General features: G+C 41.9%; 1 protein-coding gene and 1 long non-coding RNA gene across 2 annotated transcripts; one reads left to right on the top strand and one right to left on the bottom strand.

Annotated features, from left to right (window-relative positions):
* Positions 1-1,064: 1,064 nt before the first annotated feature.
* On the top strand, positions 1,065-17,472 carry inka2 (inka box actin regulator 2). The gene is made up of 2 exons (XM_037784248.1): positions 1,065-1,824; positions 14,249-17,472. Exons 1-2 carry the CDS (start codon positions 1,750-1,752, stop codon positions 15,470-15,472), a joined length of 1,299 nt encoding a protein of 432 aa, XP_037640176.1. The 5' UTR covers positions 1,065-1,749; the 3' UTR covers positions 15,473-17,472.
* Positions 2,897-26,345, bottom strand: LOC119496738. The gene is made up of 2 exons (XR_005208797.1): positions 26,178-26,345; positions 2,897-3,350 (listed from the first exon to the last, which is right to left on the bottom strand). It is a non-coding gene; the product is annotated as an uncharacterized LOC119496738 (long non-coding RNA).

Here is a 26,345-nt window from a genome sequence, read left to right as displayed (position 1 = left end):
ATTACATTTTCATAATGTAAATATTGTAGTTGTTTGGATTATTTAAGGAGTTTCCCTTAAATGTCCTTCCTTCCTTTTCCTTTCAGCAACACAATCATTTCGTGGTAAAACAGGCCTCATATAGTTTCCTGGACATCTTCAGATTGGAGGAGATGCTGTGAATGTTATATACACTGCATGTGCTATACCTTTCACAAATGTCAAATCTATATTGCGAAGAAGGGAGTGATAAACAACTTCCAGATGGGTTCCTTGTATCTGCAACCTCTTCCTTCCCCCTTGCTAATAAAGCATTATATCCGTTGTCACGCAACAAAAGCCTGTGGTTCAGGTGTTTCCTCTCTGACCGTTAGTGACGGTGGCCAGGAAACTGGCCCTATGGCTCGTTTCATAACACATATGGTTTCTTTTAGACACATCCTCCTTAAACTTCCTCCTTCAGTCCAGTGAGCTGCAATAGTGGCTGCAGAATCTATTGGGTCAGTGTTATGGGATAGAGCAAGGGTCTGCAACCTGCGGCTCCGGAGCCACATGCGGCTCTTTAGCTCCTCTCCAGTGGCTCCCTGTGGATTTTTTTAAAAATTAGTGGAAATGAATAACTGTTTTTTTGTTTACATTTTCAATTTTATTTATCATTGTTGTAGGTCTATGGTATGACGGAGTATTCAATTCAATTTATTTTTATATAGCGTAAAATCATAACAGAAGTTATCTCGAGACGCTTTGTATTAGGGCCACATTGAGGAAAAAAAAGGAATCTGAGATTTCGAGGATAAAGTCATAATATTATGAGAAAAAAGTCGTAATATTATGATAATAAAGTCATAATATTATAAAGTAGTAACTTTACGTGTTATTTTCTTTTTTTCTCGTAAAGTTACGACTTTATTCTCCTAATATTACGACTTTATTCTGTAAATCTCAGATATTTTTCCCCTCAATGTGGCCCTAATACTCCGTAGTACATTGTCTCTTTGGCCCTCACTACATTAGACTTATATACTCTATACTTAGACTATAAACTGTGTTACCTTCATCACAATGCTCAAATGTTTTGCAGCTCCAGACAGACTTTTTTGTTTTTGCCTAACATGGCTTTTTTATAGTAAAGGTTGCAGACCCCTGCAGAGACATTTACTTTTTTATGCTCTTTCAGTTGCCCCAACTACCTATATAGTCTTTCAGATTCAAATATGTCCAGATGTTTTCTCTCTTCATGATCTCTGTGAAATCATCACAAGCTGCAGTGGACAAATCTAGGCTACTCGTCCATAATAAATGAAGGATTCCCAGTTTGAATGAGGTTTAGTGTGTCCTGAGAGGCTCACTCATTGGAGGAGATTGGACGAGCAACGTAAGCGCTCCTCTTGAATGGGAAAATAGCAGAGGGGGAAAAACCACACACACACACAGCAGGCTGACAGTCGCACTGAGACACACACACACACACTCACACACGGACTGAGTCTCCTGATGTAGCCACAAGAAGAGGACCTCATTATCATTTTTGTGGAGTAAACGCATCTTCGTCATCAGGAGTTGTTTTTTAATTACAGGATCCGCGTCATCTTGAGCCGTGCGCGCATTCCTCAGCAGGATCCAAGCATCTCCAATCGCACATGATTTCTGCTCTCCACGAGAGCGTTGTTTATTAATTTCCCTCTGCCCAGCAGAAAGCTCTCATAGTCATGCTTGAGCGGCGACTGGCGAAGCGTCTCATCTGAAATTCTTGTATTTCAAAAAAGAAACATGGACCAACAGCAGCTCTCCAAACCAGAATGCAAAAACATGGATGCGTGTCTGAGGCGACTGAAGCAGGAGCTGGTATGTTATGTTACTGTACTTCTACTATTGCAATCAGCACTGAAAGATGTCCTTCTCTACTCAGTTAATGTGCATATTACGCATTTCACTGTGCCAAATTGGCACGCTTATGTGCGCGCAAAACAAAAAAAATATAAATGAATATCTCATAAAAAAACCTCAGATGTGGTGCTTTCTTTGCATATTAATTGTCTTATATTCTAGTTTTTTTTAGCTTCAGTTGGGGGTTGCATGTGTTTTCAATCGCATTAATCTGTGTATAGGCTTAAAGCTCTGAGCAGGCATGTGTGTAGCCTACATATCCTTCTCTCTGTCCACAACATCTGGGACAGATGTTTTAGGCTTAACAGTTTCTCCTCTTCTGTCAAAGAGGACAGCACTTAGATGTCAGATGGTTCCAAAAAAGAAATATGTGTAAGATTTGTAGTGAATTGAATCATGTGTTGCAATGGACTGGAGCTGGAAAGAGAGATCCAGCAACTATTTTTGATAGTCGAATAATCGTTTGATTTACTTTTAAAAGAAGAAATGCCAAAGAGTTTGCTTTGAATGTGAGGATTTGCTGCTTTTTATCTGTTTAATATCCTTGTAAACTGAATATATTTGGATTTTGGACTGTTGATCGAATTAAACAAGACATTTGAAGACCTCACCAGGAGCTCTGTGGGAACAGACAATTTAAACACAAATCAAAATAATTGATTAATCATGAAAATAATCAACCGATACAGAACATAATGGTTAGTTGCAGCCCTACAACATACTACTGTGAGGTCTTGCTTTAGTGGAGTGAGGTGAAATTGGCAGTCACAGTGAGTTTCATCACATTATTATGCCCTAAATTAATCTGTCAGTCTCTCTTATTTAATGTGTTCACACATCTCCTCTCCTCTAATAAACCAATGTGTTTGACGGTGGCACATTTAGAGTGCTATATCTCTTACCCCATCCTTGAAATTTAAAAACAAAATCTGGAAGCTGCACCCTCACACCCAAATCATTTGGCAGTGACACACCACAGACCCATTTTTCAAAGGAGCCTTAACTGGCACAGACTTCATTTGGAATCATCTTCAAAGCAGACACAGATTTTTTTGATTTTTTTTTTCAATCCAGCCACTGGCCCGCAGAAAAAGCCTCGCATGGCTGCGTGTTTTGCAACATGATCTGCTCTGTGACTTCTGTGAATTTGCATCTCCAAATTAGCCACACGTCTGTGAAGTGGCACTTGAGATTATAGGGGAGTAGAAGTCGATGCCAGGAGGACATGTTGTGTTATATCTGCCATATCGCAGTTTGGTAACATAATGGAAAAAAGTGTCGCGCCATGCCGGGGATCAAACAGGAGAACAGAGAGCAGATGCCGGATAAAAAGCCGAGGCAGTCTCCCCCTGCAAAGGACCATGTGGGATGCAATCTGTTGTTCAGAAAAGCGAGGGGGTGTCTATGCCAAGGTTGTCACTTTTCTTTCCACTGTGACGGATTTTTCATCCAGTGCCCACTGGAGAGCGGTAAACCGGCTCCATCTGCAACGCAGAGATCACAAACATAACAACCAACTAACACCTGCTGCAGGGTCGAGTGGTTCTTCAATATCACTTGTGACTATAAGGTGTAATTTGTAGTAAATGGTCTAAAACGTGCAAAACAACTGGGACGGTCATTTAAAACCTACATCACAGTCTTTGAAGCATTTTGCAAACCAAGCTGCTGTGTTAAAGACAATTTTCCAGTTTCAGGAAGCCATTGGTTTCCATTCGTCTCTATTGTATGAAAATCAGTTAGCAGACTGTTGAAATGAGCTTGAGTATTGTAATCCATCATACTCCACATCAAGTCTCAGTTAATTTTGTCAAAGATACAGTACATCATCGTGATAATGCAGCTTAATTGCAGATTGATTTGACTGCACTACATTACCCAAGCCACAATAACTTTGACAATAATTAATGCAGACCTGATGTTCAGTGTAATAACTGCACAACTTAGGCAAGTTTCTCTGAGCCTGATGATGAGACTGAATTGCCATTTCATTTCACTGTATTAATCTATGTGTGTTTATGTTAGCCGTTTTCTGTTTGGGAGGGTTTTGCACTAACCTTGCCTTAATCAGTAGTAGTAGTAGTGAGTGACGTGTCCATCCAGACGATGTCATTTTTACTTAGCAAGGAAGCTACGGTATTGGTCTCTAGGCAGTTTTTCACATCAATCAAAGAAATATGCAGCTTTTAAAAGTTCTATACGTTTCCATATAAAGAGCATCGATATTATCCATGCTTGTCATCTTTTTATGGCAATTTTTCCATCTCTATATTTCCTGCTGTTCGCAAAAAGATGATGTCTTTATTCTTAAACCCATTTTCAATGTCATTAATGAGCACAATAACAAACCTCTTGGAAACTCTTAAAAGGTGCTAAATGCAAGATTGGGAGCATTTCTATTGACTCAGCATGACTAATGGCTTGTAGCCAACGGTGCTAACAGCGCTAACAGTGAAAACAAAGGCAACACTGCTGACAGAGCTAACAAGAGGAACTGGCATGCATTTGAAATGGTTACCAACTTTGTGACGCACACATTGTTTAAATAAGGAATGGAAACTTGAAAAAAAAAAACTAGTATGGTCCTTTAAATGTTCACCTTGTAGTTTAGTTCACAGAAATGTGAGCATGGCATTCAAAGCCTGTGTAAAAGTCACGTAAATTACAACTGTGAACGCAGTGCCCCCGCAGTTCACACCCTGAAACCCAATGCACCATCCGCTCTAAAAGAAGAAGACTGTCATACGAAAGTGTGAACACCGTGTCAGGGGTCGGGGGGGTCAGTCTGTGTGGGGTAGTGTCAGGTCATGCTTGAACATTTGACCCTTGACACGACAAGGTCTGGGGCTATTTCTCCCGACTGCTGAGCACATCCAACACGCCAGTGATGCTAAAACTCAAAGCTGGCAGATTACTTTCCAAGTCAGTTCAAACTGTATCATCGTTTTTCATCTTTGTAACTGAAAGCAGAGTTTGTTAACAGGCTTGTTGGCTCCCATTTGTTCCTATAAAAAGCACAGCAAGGCTCCATAGAAATCCTGAGGATATAATGGTAACAATGACATATTTTTAAGCTCACGCAAGACTCATTATCCACACAACAGACAAAGAGTCATGAAACAAAAACATAAGCCCTTCCTGCCTGCTTAAAGTCGAAGAAACAAATACTGACATGCCTTTGAGTCATCTTGTCTAAATGTAGGGCTCACACCTGCATTTCAGACACTAAAGCATAAGTCAAACCTTTTGGTGTCATCACTATTGAAGCTGATTCGATATGAATCATACTCCTTTATCCCTCTCGCACCTGAGGCACATTTCAAAAACATGACTGTCAGCTTGGAATTCAACACCAAAGCCAGCAAGTGTGAGGTCATGAAATCTGAGAAAAATAGTGTATAGTGTAGTGTGGAAAGCTCGTGTGCCTCAAAGTTGCATGTTCTTTGTTACCTTTAGGGTGTGGGATCAGAAAACTGCACACAACACAAAGAAGTGTAGTGGTATAACTTTAATCTCGTTTGTTTGGTGCTTCCCTCATGGCTCCTGTTCTCCAACCTGCCCTTCCTTCCTCTCAGCTAAAATTGGCCTATAGCTCTTGGTGGCAGCTGAGGGGTTTTGCCTGGGTGATCATTGTGTTTGAGTTATAACCACTAACCTTTTAACAAAGCCTGTTTATCATTATGAGACTGCGCGCACATAACCTGCTTTGTCACGGTTCACAGAATGGAAATCACTGCTGTAGACGTTTAGGATTTACTGTTTCCAGATACACTGGAGTGGTTAATTATGCTGCTGCTGCTGCTGTAACCACACGTGACCCCGCTGGTCTGAGATCGAGTTGTGTCTCTTCTCTCCTCTGTTTGCTTTCATTTGAAGAAATATGTGGATTATTTCTCATGGGGTGTCGAGGTCTAGGTCAATATTGTGCTCTCTCTCATGTTCTTGTCTTTGGGCCTTCAAATGACATTTATCTGACGTTATTGCTTTGTCTGTGGCCAGAAGAAATTGGATTTTTGAAATTGTTCCGCTACCAAAATGGAAGATGTGTTGTGCAATGCATTAAAGCAGCAATAATTGATTTTTTGGCCACTTGGGGCAGTGGAACAAGCTGTAAACACAGCATTGACAAATTATCACTGTATGAGTTGTTTTGGTGAACATGCCATCGTACAGATTGCCTTTTTATACATCCAGCAAACACAGTTACATTAGCATTTATATGGAGTTGTGTTTCTGGACAGAGTCAAATATTCATTCTCTTTTTAGCTCCGTCTTTGGTCTCCTCTAACTCCTGAGAAAACTATCTGGTTCCTCAGCTGCTAAATGAATGATCCATGATGCGAATGATCCATACTAGGATTGGAACGGTACGTGTATTTGTACAGAACCGGTCGGTATAGGACGTTCGGTTCGGTTCGCGACATCCTTTCGGTATGCCGTTAGCCAAACAGCTGTTTATGTCTACTACTCGCAGGCACGGAACAGAAACTCTGGAGCGTGAGTTTTACTCTGAACGTTTTTGGCAGATCACCATGAATGGTAGCAGCGTTGTAAAGGCGCAGTAGCTCATGATGTTCGAGCTAATCTGACAACGATTTGTGTCAAACTGTACGCCGACACTGTTCAACTGAAGTCGGGTTTATATGTGGACACTTGAAACATTTAAATACGACGACATCACCCGAATGTGTCGATTAGCGGAGCGAAACAAAAGCAGACTGGACGGAGAGTCCGTTCCCCCACAGCGATCAGGCAGCTTCCCACTGCAGATTCATACCGTGCCAAAGTCATATCTCATGCTGTAAGAGTGTTTATCGCTGCATTTACGACCACACTCGATCGTAAACAATACAAGCACTGACACAAGTAGTGAGGGATTGGAAACTGGAGAGGGTCAACAGCACAATCCCTGTAATGTGTTTTATATTTATTAATTATTCTAAATAACACAGTGGTACAGAAATCCAACCGTATTCCTTTCCAAATACTGCACTTTTTGAGTGGAAAAATTAATCCTTCAATTAAGAGCTGATAATCAGGGAATTGAGACATACTGTTTGTTATACTGTTGTTGTTTTTTTTGTTTGTTTTTAGCATAGTTCTGGTTGAGCTTATGCTTCAATTGATGGCCTGCCAGTTGATGGCCTTAGTCTATAATTACATCATATTTATATGAAAATAAGAAAGCTGCATTTTTGTTTGCACTAATTACTGCAGAAGACCTATTCTTTCAATTAAGATTTGTCAATGAAGAAGTGTTTATGTTCCTTATGTAAGCCATACTTTTTGTTAAGGCAAACATTTATCTTATTTTTGCCAAATAAATGAAAAGAATTTTGAAATCAGAAAATGACCTCCTCGCTGTATCATAAATGTACCGAACCGAACACCGTGATCCCAAAACCGTGATATGAATACACAGACAGAGATTCCTTCTTTTATAGATGGATGATGATGCTGCTACAGCGACACCTATTGCCCAAATGGCACCAAATTTGTCATGGTCACAGAGACAGACAGCACAAACTTCAAATTCCAAAATGCTCTGTATTCCACACTGAACAATTGCGCATGAGCACATTACGGCGACATGTACAGTATATACATGACACATTACTGAGTTTCATAATGCATTAATGGAGGCCCACTCACTCCTGACAAATCCCTGAACTCAACGAGCTTTAAAATGCTCACAATGCTTCACAAAAATCAACCCACTCATCCTGAGAGCTTTTGATGTTAGACTAAGAAAGTATCCGGAGTTTCTGCAAAATGAACGTCACACTTGATGCTACAACTGTGGGCTGGAGAATTGACCGTGCACTTTCACTGCCCACACACCAGGCGCTGACGTCAATTGCTGCGCTATCAAAGACCTGTCTAATGATCATTGCTTCCACTGAAGATATTCAGCCAGGAAGATAACAGATTGGGTCCCAGATTTTCTCCAAATATCATCTGCTAAAGATGATGATATGGATCCTAATCATCGTGCGTCTGCCACAGCAGCATCACGTAAATGAGCTCTGGCAGGAAACGAGCTATTAAACCACCTCCCATCTCTGAAAAGGCCGTCAGGGAGTCTTTGCTGGGCAGCAGGTCATAGAAGCAGTGATAAATTTGGTTTAAATATAATCTGTTTTAAAAGGGACAGTACACCTAATTCTCCATTTCCACTTAACTCTGGCAGATAGTTTGGGTTTTATTTGCCAAGCGCTTGGTATATCTGTCTCTGGAATTTCTGCTGCTACCCCAGTACAACAGGAGGTGAATGCAATTTTAATCTCTTTCCAGAAACAGTGTTCCCGTTGCGCTGGTTAACCCACAGGACTCTGTGTCAAGAGTTTTCACAGGGACTTTTTTTTTGTTAGAAAGTAGTTGCAATGAAAAGTGTTCACGTTGAGGTCTATAGATTATCCAATCCTTGCTTTTAAAAATGACCTACATAAGCAATCTTGGAGTCAATGCCTCTTTCGGCAGGATGGCATATAGTTCGTCAGCGCCTTCCAAAACAGTTACAAAAATTGCTTGTGCAACTTTAACTCTGACCCTTTAGGTTTCCTAAAATTCAGGAATTTATAATGAATCACAGTGTATACTGTAGCGTGATTAATGCTAGCCGTATCCGAGAGGGCAAGTGTCCGCACGGCCTAAGTGGCATCACATCATCATACACGGTCGGTTTTTGCCTGTCTGTGCACCAAGGCTGACCGATGAATCGTATTTTCATCGTCATTGCAATATGAACGTGCGCGATAAACACATCGCAAAAGGCTGTCTGAAACGCGATGATTAAGAAAAATCCGTGGCTAAAGACTAGTATTTATTATCACGCTGCATCCTCTCTCTGCTGTGTGTCGGAGCTCTCCACACACACAAACAGCGAAGTCAGTGAGAAATAGTGACACTAGAGCAGCATATCAACATACTGAATATAACGGGTATAAAAATTTGGGTTCAAATGTGGATGTCTACACTTAACGACCAATTTGTCATGACATCATTCAGGAGGTTTTTATGTCCCTCACTCTTTCGTCAAACATTATTCACACTTCTTCCTCTCCTGAATGTGACCCTGAGGACATTTGGACCAAACAGAGTCACCATGTAACCTTTTTGTGAAAAGAGGCATTCATTGCCGTGTGCACAGTAATTTATTTCTCTCGGTGAATGCTCCACAGCTTTATTGCCCTCTTGATCGCGACCTCGGGGCTGTCCACGGCGGTCTGTGGCGTGTCCAGCAGCTCGGTCACAGAGACCCTCTCTGTATCCCCCGGACAAGAGACCCCATTCCCGTCCTTGACCCACACAGCCCACCATTCATTTTTAATTAGGGGGTGGAGGTGGAGGGAGGGTGGAGTACACACTAGCTGCTGCTGCTGGCCAGCTCCTTCTAAACAGGAAGACCTTTTGGGTCTGATAACCTTGGCCTCACTGTTTCCTCCCCCTCCAGCCAACAACAAATAAACAACAACAGTCAACGGCCAGTATTTTTTGTTTGTGCGTTTATTTCTCACCCAACAATCCAGTTAATGTATATCAGTGGACACAAGTGCACCGGTACGTGCCTTATAAAAAGACACTGACTTCATTCAAGCGAGGCGTGTTTGGACATGTGTGGATGTGTGAGCTCAGTGTGTTTGCACAGTGAATTTATTTTTTCCCCTCCATAACTGAAGGAGGTAATATCGAGGCTGAGGCAGAGAGCTCGAGCTCCACAGACAGCATTGATTTATTTATACTTTGTGGTATTTAATTCACTTGCATGCATATTGAATTGTATCTGGATGCACCTTCACAGCACATGGATCTTGACATGAGGTTATAAAATAAAGAAATCACCAATCATTTTTTTTTCTTTCTTTAATTATAAAATGGCCAGAACTTTTTAATAAGCCTCCATTCAACATTAATTCAAGACTGCCAGCCATTGTTCTTAAACTTTGAAGCATTCAGCCTTTAATTGGCAATTATGTCTGGTTGGCTGGCATCACTGCAGAAGAAGAAGAAGAAGTAGTGGGGGATGAAGGGGGAGAATCTGGACAGCCCCCGTTTGTCTTTCTTTCATTCATTCAGCAGATTTTCACTCCACTTGCTTTTTTCAAAAATAATCTTTTTATAGAAATACACGCTTGATGGATCAAATGGCTGAAATGGTTTGGAGGCTTGAGTTCAAAAAGGAGATTTAACTAAACTCAACAAGACTGGGTTAATGATGCCAGTGTTTCTGGACGGTATAGAAATTCCCTGCAGTCCCAATTTCATCCCAGTTCTCAATTAAATTAGATTAGACAGACTTTTTTTTCCTCGTCTACATTTTATTCTCGGTTAAGACCTTAAGGTGCTCGTGTAGGTCCTGTCAGGTCTGCATCCTCTGTGTCTCTGCCCTAATGAGGCCCTGAGCTGATTCACACATTGTAGAAGTGACACATCTCAGGATGAACAACATCTGTGTTTAAACTAGAAACCGCCGCGGGACGTTATTTTAAAGTTGAGCATCCTGAGCAGACGGCAGAATGAATGTTGAAAAGGCTGACATATTTGGGCCACAAAGTTCAGCCTTGAAATGGCAGCGGCGGAGTGCCTGGAGTTAGTTGGCATGGTAAAGGTGGAATAATAGGGTTAGTTTACCGCTGTTCTTCTGTTTGTTCCGCAGGGCACAATATGAATTATTAATGTAGCCTTAGAATAGAAACGCCAGTAAACAACTCAGTGTGTTTTAAACAACCAGGGGGAAAACGCCTGCGCTTTTGAGTATAACGGAAAAGTTGCATGTGAGTGTTAAATTAGGGTGTTTTTGGTTAGCATGTGCAAACAGGTGCGGCCCTTTTAGGCTGCAGATAATGTTTCAAAAAACAGATTTAATACATTTAAGTGGTCCAGATTTCACCAGCAGTTCAGAGTGAGGTAATCCCTCAGCTGATCCCTGCATACACTTCACCAAAGCCACATTCAGCCTCTGAAGATGGAACGACAATACATAACTCAGCACGTCATCTCGTCTTCAGACTTGTTGACCTTTGATGTGGAGGAAAGTAAACCCGTAATTATGCTGTGCTCTCTCCCAGCCTCTCTCTCCCAGCCTCTCTCTCCCAGGACACAGCCAATTACAGCTAATGAAGTCAGCCATATGTTGAAGGCACAAAAGACAAGAGACAACCTGATTGTGCTAATTACACGTACCTTCGCTGCCTAATTTAGCGAACCAACGGGAAGCTCAAAGGCTTTTGTTCCCAGCATGTGCATTGATAGGCTTATTATCTGATCTCAGAGGCTGTTCACGCCCCCATGCACGTATTCAGCCATATGTTAGTGAGAGTACAGCGTTTTAACCCAGGGGTTTAATGTTAATGGTGCAGCAGGGTATTGGATAAGTGTCAAGGTACAGACCATGTGAGTATACAGCGCTGAATCGATTAACAGCAAATGAATCAACAGCAATGCTGATGATCAATTTAGTAAATTATCAAGGACGAATGCCAAACATTATCTGGTATCAGCTTCTCAAATTTAAATATTTCCTGCTTTTCTCTCCATTTTATATCATTCTAAATAGAATATCTTTGGTGTTAGACAATTATCTTTTATAGGTTAAATGATTATTATTATTATAATTATCTGCAAAAAAGTCTAATGATTTATAAAATTGATCATATTATTATTATTATTATTATAAGAAAAAATAAAACATACATTTTGCCTTGCAGAACACGGGGGTAGCTGGTCTACCGCTGCCTCGATTGGTTAGTTTCTTTGTGCTATTGTTTGACTTTGGTGAATTCGAAATAACCAAAGTCGCACATAACGCAAACAAACCAACCGATCGAGGCAGCGGTAGACCAGCTACCCCCGTGTCCTGCGAGGTAAAATTACAGTTTTTTCCCGATTGAGTCTGGTTGCTTTGGCGAAATCATAGATAACGTCAGAAACATGGACTGTATAGCTGTCTCACTGCAAGGTAAACCAGTGAAAATAGTCAAAATATAGCATACACTTAAACTGATATTGATTGTTTTAGGTGAGCCTTTCTTTTAGGTTTATAAAATATGTTTTGCCTTCGGCCCCGTCCACAGCAGTACATTGCTTTGCTTTCGTGCGGTAACTCGTGTCTGCTTCTCCAAACTGGGGGCCTGCCGACCATCATCTAACGTAGGTAATACACTGACTATGGATAAGCACCTCATACAACTCCACTTCAAAACACCCAAACTATCCCTTTAATTCTCAAGGGCACATAAATGTCTGCACCAAATTTCATGGCAATCCATCCAATAGTTGTTGAGACATTTGACCAAAAAAACAGAAATCTTAACCTCATAGTGTTGCTAAAGGAAACGTTGGGCAACAACCAAAGTCAGTAAGCTTCATTGTCGGGGGACCATGACTGTCTGTGTAACATTTCATGGCAATCCATACAATAGTTGAGATATTTCAGTCTGGACCAAAGTGGTGGACCGACACGACATTACCATCCCCAAAGACACATTTCACTTCAGAATTCAATATATTTAAACATATTGGGAGGCTAACAATAATTTTGCAATATTTGCCTGTTATCTTATGGCTAGATTTTTACTTTTTAATCTAAATGTAGCCCAAGAATTTTTGTTATCGACGACATTTGTCTGTTTTCCCAGAAAACCCTCGTTCTGCAACAGTCTCTTCTCTCACGGTGCTTATAGGTTGCTTTGTTTATGATGCTGTACTGTCAGTTGTCCAACGCAGCTTCTTTTCCCACCCTTGGGGTCAACACAATCACTGCTCCCTCAAGATTAAGTATCACAGCCTGGAGATGTTACACCAACCCCCCTCCCTATATAACACCCCTCATGTGTTCTTATGGCATCATCCATAATTAAATACATCAACAGTTTTCTCTTCGACATCTAAACATATGGCGAGGGATCCCTCCCCTTCTTCCATCCCTACTCATCCGGCTGACTCTCACCGTCCCTCTCACTCGCCGTCTCCCCTCTCGCTCTTCTAATTGTCAAATCTGTTTCCGCCCGAGTGACCCCACCCCCCCACCGTTTGGGGATTATAGTCTAGACGGGCAGCGCTGATTGGCTGTCACGCCCAGCGGTGTCCCCCGATTGGAGAGAGATACATAAAGACCGAACTGTTTGAAAGGTGAGAGACAGTGACAGACTGGCAGAGGTGCAGACTGACAACTACAGGGAGACAGACAGGGATATATTTACCTCTGGCTTTGTGACAGTTTATAGAAGGTAAGGCGTGGGTTTCGATTTCTAAAGACTTATATTTGTTTTACTTAGTAAGGCCTGATTTATGTGCAATAAACTGCAATTATGTTTAGTTGATGCAGATTAATGACATATCCTGACAGGTTTAGAAGGAAAAGAAGTGTTGATCAGTGTTGTCAGCAGTAGGCGTGTTTTAGAAATTCAAAACCAACGGCTTCCCACAGACACCGGCACGTTTTTCAAAATTCCTTGCATACTTCCTCTCGTCTTCCCACGGACGTTTTTTTTTTTTTTTTTTTTTTAAAAAGGGAGGCCTCCCGGCAGGTTTATTCTTCAAATCAGTTATTTGCCAATGTGAGCATGTTCTTGAATGAAGATAAACCTGTTACATCAAGAGAACGATTCAACGGTCTGGGTCAAATGATTCAAGCCTACAAGTTAAGACACAGGTTAGGATGCTGCCTCTGGGCTTTCTGTCTGCCTTCAGGAGAAGACGGTTAGCCCAGATCACATGACAGAGGCTCTTAGACAGATGAGAGTAGAAAGAGAGAGGAGGAAGAAGAGGAGGAGGATAAAAGCAGAGTGTATGATTACTGCTCCACAGAGGGAAGTAAGAGTGAAGACAAAGAGCTCGGAGGAGAGAGCAAATATAGATTAAAGTAAATGGATGGAAAAGGGTGATAGAAAGAGTAAAAGACTGAGAAAAAAAAATGGAAAGCTGGTCTGTTTTACAGCTGTCATAGGTTGGATCCTCGTACGCAGGCCATATGGGAGCCAGGCCTGTCATCCAAAACTAGGTCACATGACCCATAATTAAACAAGGTGCGCAGCCTGAAACACAAAAAGAGAAGAGTCTAACCGACACAGAGACAAACAGCAGGACTATTACGGTGATATTTATTCATGAATACATGGATTTAATGCCTTTGATACTGCCAGTTGATGGTGTTTAATAGGATTTTTGCTGGTGCTGGGATAAATGATGAACAAGAGGGGGGGTAAAGTGAGGAAATCACTCTTTGATGGATGAGATGCAGGACGCTGAGGAGTCAAATGATTGAAATGACGACCTCTACAAGGTCTTCAGCTGTTAAACCGAACAGGACAGTTTCGATTTTTTGTCGCTCATCATCTCTTTATTAATCTCTTCATCTCTCTATCTCTCTGTCTCCCTGCAGCTGTGTATGAAAGAAGCTGGAGATGGCCTCCACGCTCAGATGAATTCAATGATGGGAGCCCTTCAGGAACTCAAGCTCCTTCAGGTCCAGACAGCGCTAGACAACCTCGACATTTCTGGTCGGCCCATTAACCGAGGACTCCCACATCCAGCTCCTCCAGAAGTATCAGTCACAGCGGCTTCAACCTTTAGCCAAACCATGCACGAGGAGCCCAGCCCAAGCCCGAGCCCGATGACAAGTTCAAGGCCGTCTCTGGAGAGCAGAAACACCTTCAGCCGAGAGGACAGGAGCCTGTCTCGTAACAGAAGCAGCCTGGGAACCTCATCTTCCTCGGCATCCAGCCTCGAGAGTGAGAGCGAGGAAAGTGAAAGAAGCGCACGGAGCGCGAGAAGCGAGAACAACCTTGAGTCTATACCCAAGAGGTGGTCGGGATACTCTGCCCCGCAGGTGGATTTCTACGGACCAATGGTGGGAAACCCTCCACCGGAGGCCTACCCTCAGCCACAGGCTCCCCGTCGTGCTCAGGCAGTGGACCTGCCTGGGATCCTGTACAGCCTCTCCAGAGAAGGCCCTTCATTGGACAGTGACTACTCCCAGGACAGCACAGATGACACCAGCGACTGGACTTCTTCTCTCATGAGCCGCAGCCGCAACCGTCAGCCCTTAGTGCTGGGCGACAACGTCTTCGCCGACCTCGTGGGCAACTGGCTGGACCTGCCCGAGGTGGAGAGGGAAGAGGGGGAAGAGGAGGAGAGGAGGAAGAGGAGTCAGGAGAGCATAGCCGACGGAGGGGCTGACAGGCCGGACACCCCAGCTCACCCTCTTCGCCTCAGTCGCTCGCAGGAGATCTGCAGGAAGTTCTCGCTAACCACAAACATCTTCAAGAAGTTCCTGCGCGGCGTCCGGCCCGACCGGGACAAGCTGCTCAAGGAGAGGCCCGGCTGGATGGCTCCTGAGCTGACAGAGGGAGACCTCTTCAAAAGGCCAAAGAAAGCGGCTCCCAAAAGTTCAAAAGGCAGCTTCTACCTGCCCTTTTGGGCAAATGGACAGCAGGGCAAAGGCAGGCCGTGTCCTCATCTAGCTGAAGCAGAGAGGAACCACCACCACTTCCCCCAGGTCCACCAGCAGCCATTTGCTGGGATTTATTTAGACAGGAGACAGCCAGAGACTGGTCTGGAGAAAATGCAGCCCTTGTTTGACTACAACACAGCTGTGTGGGTCTGACAGGGAGTCTCGGGCCAACAGGCTGCCAGTGATGCCAAACTGAGTGAGTGACAGGTGCTGGGGGGATTTGGGCTGTGCTGGAGGGGGAACGAATGAATGACTGAACCAGAGGCTTGGATACAGTTATCTTCCAAAAATGAACCGATGAACTTCACACCCACAACGAGATTATCAGGGCAACATTTTGTCTGACAATCCTAAACCTTGTTTGCAGTGTGTGTCTGGGTGTGCGAGTGTGTGCTGCAGAGTGTCTGAGACAGACATTTTCAGAGAAACCTATGCTGCAAGTTTTGTATTATTCAAATTTCTTCTTATATGTGTGTGCATGTATGACTGCGTTCTCTGGGTGTCTTAAAAGACGGTACTTTGACATCTTTCTCAGAATGTCGCCATCATTACAGATCTTTATAAAAATAATCCACGGACTTTTTTCCACTGCTATGCTGCAGGACTCTCATACATCTCACTTCTTTGCAACTATGAATAGAAACACCAACTGTTGGATTGCATGGTTACCGTTTTTTATAAGTGATGCTACAAACAGCTGTTACTGAACGCACTGCCACTAAACACAGTCATAAGCTCACTTTTGTTTCCAACAGGCCTGGACGCCTTGGAAACTCAGGTTTAACAAACTGAACCCGTCGGTCTCATTCGCCTTTGCTCAGGGAATGAATGTTACACAGGAGTAAAACTATGAGACACTGCCGCATTTAAATGGGTTTAGAGAAGTCTTGCCTCATCTCATCTCGCCTATAAAAGACGTAACAGCAATACAGTGCATGTCTAGTTCAAAGATTGCACATTCAACTTTGAGATTTGTCCCTCGTAATCAGCAACGTTGTGCTTGCCGTCATGTTAGAAATGCTCGTTTTTTCTTCTCTGCCGTGTAGACATGGCACATGTTGAGTCAACTGTCAGTCCGCAGAGAGAGGAGGGTAAAGATGGCACAGCCAACCATGAGTACTGACTGACTGAATGCCATCTGGTACCCGGTCGTTATGTAAAGCTCGTTCGCCACGGCCTCGAAGAAGATGCAAAACGGGCTCGTTTAATCCCAAAGCGTTGAGGATGAACTGAATTATGATGTTACATACTGTATATACACACATACACATACATCACATGGCTGTAACAGTGATGAGACAGTTGAGAGTGGAGGTAAAGACCCGTAATCTCTATCAGACAGGATCAACGTACAGAACATTGTACATATTCTTCATCAACCAAACGGCAGCAATAACGAACATTTACTGTAATATCCAATCGCATGGTTTCATTATACTGCACAGATAAATACGTCATAGTAACATTACAATAAACAATAACGCCACATGTGTTTTTAAAATCACAAACCGATGAGTTAAACTTACAGTATCTATTCTCTTATATCATAATAAACAGTTTCAGTGTTTTTCATTTCAAGCAGCATCATAACGTTAATCAAGTTAAAAAACAAACTACAGCTTTCTTCACTTAAATATCAGGATTCCCTCAGGATTATAGATGACACTGCCCGCTCTGACCCAAAATACTTTGTTTTTATAGAGGACCACTGTTATGCAAGGACAATCTGATACTCTAACTTATTATTGAAGTGAAAAAAACACAGTTAATTTCATTCAGTTTTCAATTGGGATCCCAGACCAATCAACTTAACCAGCAGGGATTAGGCCTGAGGTCTTTTGAGTGTCTTGGCCATTCGATTCCATATGGTGTTGTCTCAGTATTCAGGTCAATACATACTGTACATTCAGAGGGTCCAACACACACAGACAGTTTCTGCTACGATGAGGCACAGTCTGAGATGTCATCATACAGTGTGTGTGTATGTAAAATGTTTATTTCTTCCTATTTACAGTTGTCTAAGTGTCATTTTTCAGCACTGTTGTTGATATTTTTCATCAGGGTTCTGCGAACCCTCAGTAGTGATTCTATGTCATGTGCACTGTAAAACTGTCACTGACTCTTTGTAAATTAAATCGGTTTTCAAAAAGAAATGTTGCTCTGCGTCTTGACTTTTGTTGTTTTGTGCATCAAATGGTGAATCTGTTGTCGCTGTTGCTGTTAGTTGTAGTAATGTGGAGCTGAAGCTTTACAATAAGCATTAGACAAACAGCATCCTGGTAAATATGTTACAGCAAAGAGGTCAAAATCAGTCTCACAATATTAATATAAATAGTTTCTCAATTTACAGGCATATCATGATATGGAAAACGTATACTCACATTAGGGCTGTCAATCGATTAATATATTTAATCTCAAATAAATCACGCATTTTTTATTTGTTCAAAATGTACCTTCACAAGGAGATTTGTCAAGTATTTAATACTCTTATTAACAAGGGAGTGGACAAATATGCTGCTTTATGCAAATGTATGTATATATTTGTTATTGGAAATCAATTAACAACACAAAACAATGATAAATATTGTCCAGAAACCCTCACAGGTACTGCATTTAGCATAAAATATATGCTCAAATCATAACATGGCAAACTGCAGCCCAACAGGCAACAACAGCTGTCAGTGTGTCAGTGTGCTGACTTGACTATGACTTGACCCAAACTGCATGTGATTATCATAAAGTGGGCATGTCTGTAAAGGGGAGACTCGTGGGTACCCATAGAACCCATTTTCATTCACATATCTTGAGGTCAGAGGTCAAGGGACCCCTTTGAAAATGGCCATGCCAATTTTTCCTCGCCAAAATTTAAAGTTATTTAACCTCCCTCGTGACAAGCTAGTATGACATGGTTGGTACCAATGATTTCTTAGGTTTTATAGTTTCATATGATACCAGTATCTTTGCTCTAGCTGAGAAAACTGAGCTCGCTACAACCTGAAAATCGCAAATTACATCAATGCGTGTTAACGCGTCATTATCGCGTTAGCTTTGACAGCCCTAACTCACATATATTAGAATCACATTCTTGACCTCACCACAAGGTGCATTGGGGATGCTGTTCTGTAGCTTTTGATTGTATCAAGCGATCTGCTGCAGATGACATTAAGTCATCACCAGTCACCATATTTACACTTAATATATTCATAACACAAAATAGAGTAAAAATAAATAAATAAATCAACTAAAAAGTCAAAAAGAAAAGAAATAAAGCAAAATGTCAGACTCTAGCAGCCAGCACTTGCTTTCAGCCGTAGCTCTCAGTCTGATTTGTTTCTGCTGTGCTCTGCGTCCTCGCTACAGTAAAGTGCTGCTGCATGACTAATAGGTTCATTGAGGGCGAAGCCAGCAAGTCACTCACTGCCTGTGCATCAACGGTGCTCTAAATTGATTCTAAATCTGTACAACAACTCCATCAGGGTCTTCAATAAATAAATAAAAGCAACGTGAACTCTGCAGCCCTGCAGTTTATCACAGGCTCTTCATGACATTCAATCCCTGAGATGCTTTTTATGTGATACACATCAAACCACATCAGTCAGTTCATCTTTCTTTCCTCCAGCACTTCGTACTAGAAAAGCAAGTAATACCTACTGCAGAGGTCGCGGGCTGTTGTAAAAGATATCTGCTCTACGGTGTAGAAATAACTCCCTAGCATGATATGCTGTGGCTCTTTTAGAGCGGAAACAATTAATATATTAATTGATTAATCAATCAGCAGACAACTCTAACTATTTTTATAATAACTTAAAGGCTTACTTCAGTATTTTTCAACCTTATTTCCCCATGTTTTTGTGTCTAAGTGACTGATGGGGACAACAATTTCTGAAATTGGTCCAGTATTGAGGGCGAATGCTGCAGACAGCAGCTGCTCACAGGCTGCAATATGGTGCTATGGGGGCAAGCTGGCACCACCATTTACGTCCATTAAAAGTGCTTGTTTTTGCCATGACAGGCTCTGATATTATCATAAGTGTCTGACAACATATGGAAGTTTGTTTCGTGGCTGCCAGTTACAGCGTTCTCCATCAATACTGGACCAATTTCAGAAATTGTTGTCCCCATTAGTCTCTTGATACAAAAAAATGGGGAAATCAGGTCCAGGTCCAGTTTGAAAAATACCAGTTACCCTTTAATAATTTAAGTCATTTTTTTCTATATTCTACTTTTTTTTACTATTTTCTGACATGTTTTAGACAAAGTCATTCAAGAAAACAGATTTTAATTAAAAAAATTCAATAATGAAAACAATCATTAGCTGCAGCCCTAGACTAGTTTCTGTTGTTGCTACTACATTACATAATCTTATTGTATGATTGTTAGTTAGACATAAGTAGGCTTTTAGTTCTGTGTGAGGTCATTTGAGACATACTCAGTCAAAGAGATGCATAAATAAATCAACTTGATCTTGGAATAAAGAGGACGAAAACAAATCTGGTTTTAAAACAAAGCCTTCCCTGCTGCAGTTTGCAGGGTTTGTAGAAACTGGTGTTTCTGTAACATCAGTATTTGTAACTCAGACTGAATCAACAGAATTCAATGCTGATACTCAATCATTTCTATTATTTTTCAAATCGGTAAAAATGGCAACTTCTCAAATGTGATAATGGTTTCAGATCATTGTAAATTGAATATCTGTTGACAAAACAAGCAATTAGAGAATGTTTTCATTATTTCCTGACATTTCACAGACGACAGAATTCATCAACTACTCAAAACAACATTCAGCATGTTAATCGATATTGGAAATAAATAATAGCAGCCTAAATTCAAGAATGAAAAGCCATAACTAACGTCATATTCTGTAACCTATGTGTAAAGTGAGGTCTAACATCCCCCCCTACACACACACACACACGGTATACTATAATATATATAATACTATTTATCTGCTGCCAAAATGTGTTCAGATCAATATTCTCTCAGCTTTAACAGCATCTCAGCAACACATTACAACTTTACATAACGCTGCACGAACAGGTCAGTGAGCATTCAAGATTAGAAAAAAGAGCTAAGAATAATCTGTGTGTGTGTGTGTGTGTCTGCGTGTGTGTGTGTGTGTGTGTGTGTGTGCGCAACAACAGCTGCAACTGTAGTCCCTTCTCTTCTGGCTCAGTTTCCCCGGGGTTCCCAGTAGTGGACGCTGACTGCTGTCTGACCACCGCCTCCTCCTCCTCCTCCTCCCCCCATCCGTCCTCCCTCCCTCCCTCCTCCTCCTCCTCCTCTCTGGTCCCAGCTAGTCAGCTGTCGCTCTCTCACAGCCTCACAACACTCCCAACCCAAATCTGGGGCACGCAATGTCCGAGTGCAGCAGCACAGATGTACAACTTTACAATTCAGAGAGTCTGCAGAGCTCAGGACTGAACACAAAGACCGGGTCGTGTTACGATTCAGCAGTCAACTGTGACTTATTGCCTGAACGTAATGATAGTGGGCGCATGTGACGATCATATAAAAAGGGATCATTATCATAAGTGGGGGGAGGTGAATAGGGAATGCAGTGCATGTATGTGTGTGCATGTACGTTTCTGTGACCCGTCTGGGTCCCACTGTAGGCTAATTTCCCATTAAGCGCTCATCTTTCAATAAGCCCTCAGCTGTGTAGCCACACGGCTCTACCTTGGCCCTCAGGAATGCGCTCACATTTCACTTTTTATAATCGTCAGCAGCTAAAAGTCTAGAATCGTCACTCCCGGTGCGGCTTTCTGCGAGGAGTTCCCACAGGAAACACGAGACCTCTTCCCACACGCACTCACACATGCTAAAGCTAGCAAAAAAACCATAGGTCATTTGTAGTAGCACATAAACACCCGCACCCTTTTTGGAAATGAAAGGCTACATCTTACAAAGCCACAAAAGCAGAGACAGATTTGGCAGCGAGATAAATGCAAGAGTTAAATCTAGGGCGAATTATTTGGGATTGAACATCTGGCCTCTTTGCGGTGCGATGCTTATCGTACGAGATAAGTCTCACACTCTCTTGTTCTGCTAATGCATGCAAAGTGGAACTTCACTGACACGAAACAACTTTGCATTAAACATTATTAACCCACGCTTGCAATGACAGGTGAAAGGGGGGCGGCTTTACACCAGAAATGCATTAATAACGCTTTAAAAAAGGTTCATCGCATGAACATAAGCTCTTAAGTCATTATTGCATGTACAGTTAAACATGTTACACACGTAAAATTAATGTGCCAGAAGGTAAGATTATGAGGGTATAGTATATGCATGATGAGATGCATGTAAGTTTGTAGATTAATAAGAACATGCAACAAGAAAATTATTCTTCTTAGATCAATATATGGCAAATTTATGCAAAATTATGTAATTACAAATAAGATAATAAAATGATCGGCAATGCAATGAACTACCTCTTTGCATTACATCCGGCAACGGTTATTCTTTTGATGATTGATTTATCGTTTGAGTCATTTTCTCAAGCAAAAATAGCGAAAATTTACTGGTTCCAGCCTCTCAAATGCATGGATCTGATGCTCGTCTTTGCCTTATATCACTGTAAACGGAACATCTTTGGGTCAACATGAATGCATCACCTTTGGCTGCAGGTTTTTTAAAACTATATTCTGACATTTGTTAAAGAAAACTATCAATTGATGAATCCATAGTGAAAAGAATCATCAGTTTAAAGACAATATAACATGATAATTATTGAGTTACTGCACAGCCCTAATTGATATTCTTGTATTATAATGTGCACAGGCATCTTTTTGCCATTTAAACTAACATTACACAGGCAGTGATGCGAGTAGTTGTACAGTGGATCTGCAGTATGTCTTGCTGGACTGCCATTTAGTGAGCAGGATGCACCCGTTGACCCTCAATCAATACGATAACATGCACCAGAACTGTTCTCTAATGTTCTTCATGAGTGGGAAAAAAATTCTTATCATAGAAGAAGTTGAGTTTAGAGATGGATCCCTGCAGCGCTGAATATTTCAACCTGACAGAAAACAGCACCAATTTTTTTTCCGTCCGACTGCAACATGAAGCTCCCTGCGGAGACCACCCTCCTCTGAAGCTATGATTGATGTCTTGAGGTACTCCGACAGGTGAACCTAATACACAGGAATGTTTCCACGCTTTCATCTCCTTCCTGCCTGCCAGTCTTTTGTGAATCTGAGGAATTCAACGTGTATTTGTACAAATGCAGTCTGACGTTGCTCTAACTCTACCGCAGACTGGCAGAAGTGCTGTCGCTGCTGTTGTTTCAGCCTCTCCGACTCCTGCTGTGTCCTGCCCATGTAATCTTCTTGGGGGGTGAAGTCAGACACAGGGATTGGTTTGCAGCTGGGGTTTATTCTATAGGTGAAACACTTAGTTAATTCATTGTTTAGTGGATAAACAGTAAATTAATTGGCAAAAATGTTGATGATCTACTAATCATTTAAATCATTTATTAAGGCATAATGACAATCACTGATTGCAGCTTGTCAAATGGGAGGATTTTCTGCTTTTCTCTGTTTTATATCATTGTATCTTCACTGACTGTTGGTCAGAAAAAACAAGCAATCTGCAGATATCACCTTATATGCGAAATTGAGACAGACACCATTTTGAATAATAACTCATTTTGATTAATCCAAAAAATTACAGAATGATCAAGAGGAAAATAATCATTAGTTGCAGCCGTAATGTAATGCTGGTTCACTTGAAAGTGAACTAGTTTGCACATTAAAGTTAATTTCAGGTGGTGGCTAATAGTAAAAACAAGGGGCAGCTTCTTCAGTCTACTTTTGTTCCACTTTAATAATAAACTTGGACAACAACTCTAACGTGAGCGGTAATATACAGTATTACAATACATCTAGTCTGATTCCCCGGATGCAGACTGTGGGTAGCCTATGAGCCTCCCATTGGCTGCCTATTTCAGCCGGCATTTCTCCTTCTCTTCTGCTATCTGCGCTTTTTGCAAGGGCATCGTCGCTGCATCCTGTGCTTAGCGCCGCCCAAGACGATTGTGACTGGTTTAAAGATATACAAACAAGCTATAGTGTTTTTTTCCCCCCTATAGCAGAATGATATTGTGTGTGGAGCCAGACCTTTCTTTAGCGTTGACACAGCGCTGTGGAGATAGGTCTGGCTATAAGAGACTACAGTGCATCACCCTCTGCCAGGCTAAACCGTTACAAACATCCATCCATTATCTGTAACCCCTTATCCTTAGAGGGTCGTGCTTCCTGCTGAGATTGGACGAGAGGCAGGGTCGTCAGTCAATCACAGGGCTGACACAGAGACAGACAGTCACACCTACGGGCCATTAACATGTCTCTGGACTGTGGGAGGAAGCCGGAGAACCAGGAGAAAACCAACGTTAACATGGGGAGAACATGCAAACTCCACACAGAAGGGAACCAAGATGGCCAACGGGTACAAACCTGAACCCTCTTGCTGTGAGGCGACGGTGCTAACCACTGTTACAAACAGCTACAGGCAATGTTACAGTATGTTGTTCCCATTTTATACTAGAGTAGAGCTGAAACAATTAGGAAATAAATCAATTAGTCGGTTGACAGAAAAATATTTGGCAACCATTTCGATAATTTATCAATTAGTTCAGTTTGTATGTTGGTATTTTTCTTGTTTTATCTTTTAAACATACTTTAAAAACTTATTTAGAAATGGGGTTTCATCATGACAGTTGAACAACAATTCATCATGATCAGCGATGGATCTTGGGTCCATAAATATAAGGATTTGCTTTGTAAATTGATTATATTTTGATTTTTGGTGATTGGCCAAAATCTCCAATGAGCACCCAATGGTGCCAAAAACATGCTGCCTATCGCTTTAATCTTTAGTTGCACCACTATAAAGATTTAAAAAATACAGCTACCATCTAAGCTCACATTAGCTGCAGTGACAGTGTGGGGAAAAGACGGCGACTAATTTGTTTCTGTTTATTCCATTTCTGTCAACGGTAGCAGCGTGAAGCCTGCCGTCTCCCACACTGACAACATATCATTAAGTGCCGTTTCCATTCGCTGCTTCTCTGCGATAATTTAGGAGATCATCTCATCGCGGCGGCCTCAGATCAAGAGAGCCTGCAGAGCCACGGCGTGGAGCTTTTTCTTCCCTCCCCCTTCTTCATCAGCGTCAGATCGTCCGTCATCATTAAACAGGAGCTGGTTTCCTGCCGCCCCAGTCAGAGGGGAAGACTCTGCCACCTCCAACATGATCAACATAGACTCAGATTAGAGGTGACCACCCGCTAATGGCTCAGCGGCCGTCGTTTAAACCTCGCCACCCCCTCGGCAACAAAAGCATCAATTTTCATGAAGCCCCTCCAATCCCCTCCACTTCTCTTAAACCCTTCAAACAGTAAATAATTGAGCTTTGTACTCAGCCGGTCTTATCTCTGCAGGGTGTTGCTCTCATGAAGTGGCTGTTTGCACTCACACTCATTTAAACACCAATGGATAAGCTAAACACACACACACAGACACACAAACTCCCTCCACCCTCCACCCCTTGCTCTATTAATTTCTTCCTTTCTCTCTATTCCTGTCATTCCTGCACACACACACACATCGCCCCAGGGGGTCTGCCTCTTCCCTGCTTTCATTAAATCATAAACTGCGGGCCAATGGGAGCTCTTCGTCATCATTAATCCAGATTAAACACAAATCTCCAGTCCTGACTCACACCCACAGACGGTTATTTAACGCCGTTACTCAACATAAGTCATCATCAGCGGCCATATTGTACGTCTGTTATTGGGGACATCTTTTTAGAAAATGTGTTTTTTTCCACAACAACTCAAGGTTTTTTAAGGTCTGTCCTTTTCCACCGTTTGCTCATAAATTGATTCATCTGACATTTTGGAGAGAAACAGTCGCTCCAAACCCAAATAACCAGTCTGTCCCTGCTGTCTCCCCACATTTTCCTCCACGTCTGTCTCAGTGCCAGAAGAGATTTTTTTAAAAGATAGGAATGTGTAGTGTGGGAGAGAGAGATGCCTGTAGTGGGTTACTCATGTTAATGTATTTCCAGGCTGAAGCAGATTGTTGCAAAGTCTCTTTGGGTGTATCGACAACAGCAGTCTGCTTCATGGATTCATTATTAGGTTGTAGGGTTGGAGTTTACTTTACACAGGGAACTTTAGACATGTGATAATGGACAGATAGCTTGGAGAAACAGACAGGAGCACAGCACTAGAACAAAGACATGTACTGCTGTGGACTGGGGCCGGCAGCAAATCATATTTTAGTGTTGTTCAAATACTATCTATCCGCTATCTGTGGCTGTCACAGGACTGTTATACGTACGGCTGCACAATTAATGGCAATTTTATCGAAATATGACCTACTTTCGAAGTGTCGAAGGCCAAAGTGTAAAACTAATATTTTGTGTGTGACAAGACCATGTTGGGTGTCTGGTGTGGTAGCCAGTATTGCAGAAACATAAGACTTCTCTAAAGCCGATAAACAATATCACCTCTACTGTACACCTGGTTTACAATGTGACAGTAGAAAACCAACCAAAACAACTCAACAGCAGTCCAGCACATAATACTCTATAACATGAGTATTCACATTTCACCACTGTGTAAAATCAACAGCATGGAAGCATCATAGCTCACTGAGCCATAAATAAAAACATAAACAAAATACTGAAGCAGACAGCACATGCTATTAAACAAGCAACAGAAAAGCAAAAATTAGCAGCCAAGAGAAGCCAACACATCAGTTTTAGCAGCCTCATACAGCAGCTGTGATATCAACAAGTAGGCCTGGCTACACAGCACACACTCACCTGAGCACCAGCAGCTGCTTCTCACCTATGAGAGGTGAAGATCAGCAGCAGCAAACACAGTTATTCCTGCACAACATAATGCCGAAGCTTCATTATCAAAGCATGTCAGCATGTTAGCTCCATCAGCAGCATCAGTAGAAGCAGCAGCAGGTGTTTCTCAGGTGTGCAGCAGCAGGTTAATAACAGAGCAAGG

Source organism: Sebastes umbrosus, chromosome 1, assembly GCF_015220745.1.
Source record: "Sebastes umbrosus isolate fSebUmb1 chromosome 1, fSebUmb1.pri, whole genome shotgun sequence".
Classification (NCBI taxonomy): Eukaryota; Metazoa; Chordata; class Actinopteri; order Perciformes; family Sebastidae; genus Sebastes; species Sebastes umbrosus.
This window is presented reverse-complemented; position numbering and strand designations above follow the sequence as displayed.

Bases quoted from the DNA above. Each gene is read 5' to 3' on its own strand.
- inka2 (XM_037784248.1), top strand. From the start codon at position 1,750: ATGGACCAACAGCAGCTCTCCAAACCAGAATGCAAAAACATGGATGCG. The intron at 1,825-14,248 runs GTATGTTATGTT...GTCTCCCTGCAG, and splicing joins GGCGACTGAAGCAGGAGCTG to CTGTGTATGAAAGAAGCTGG.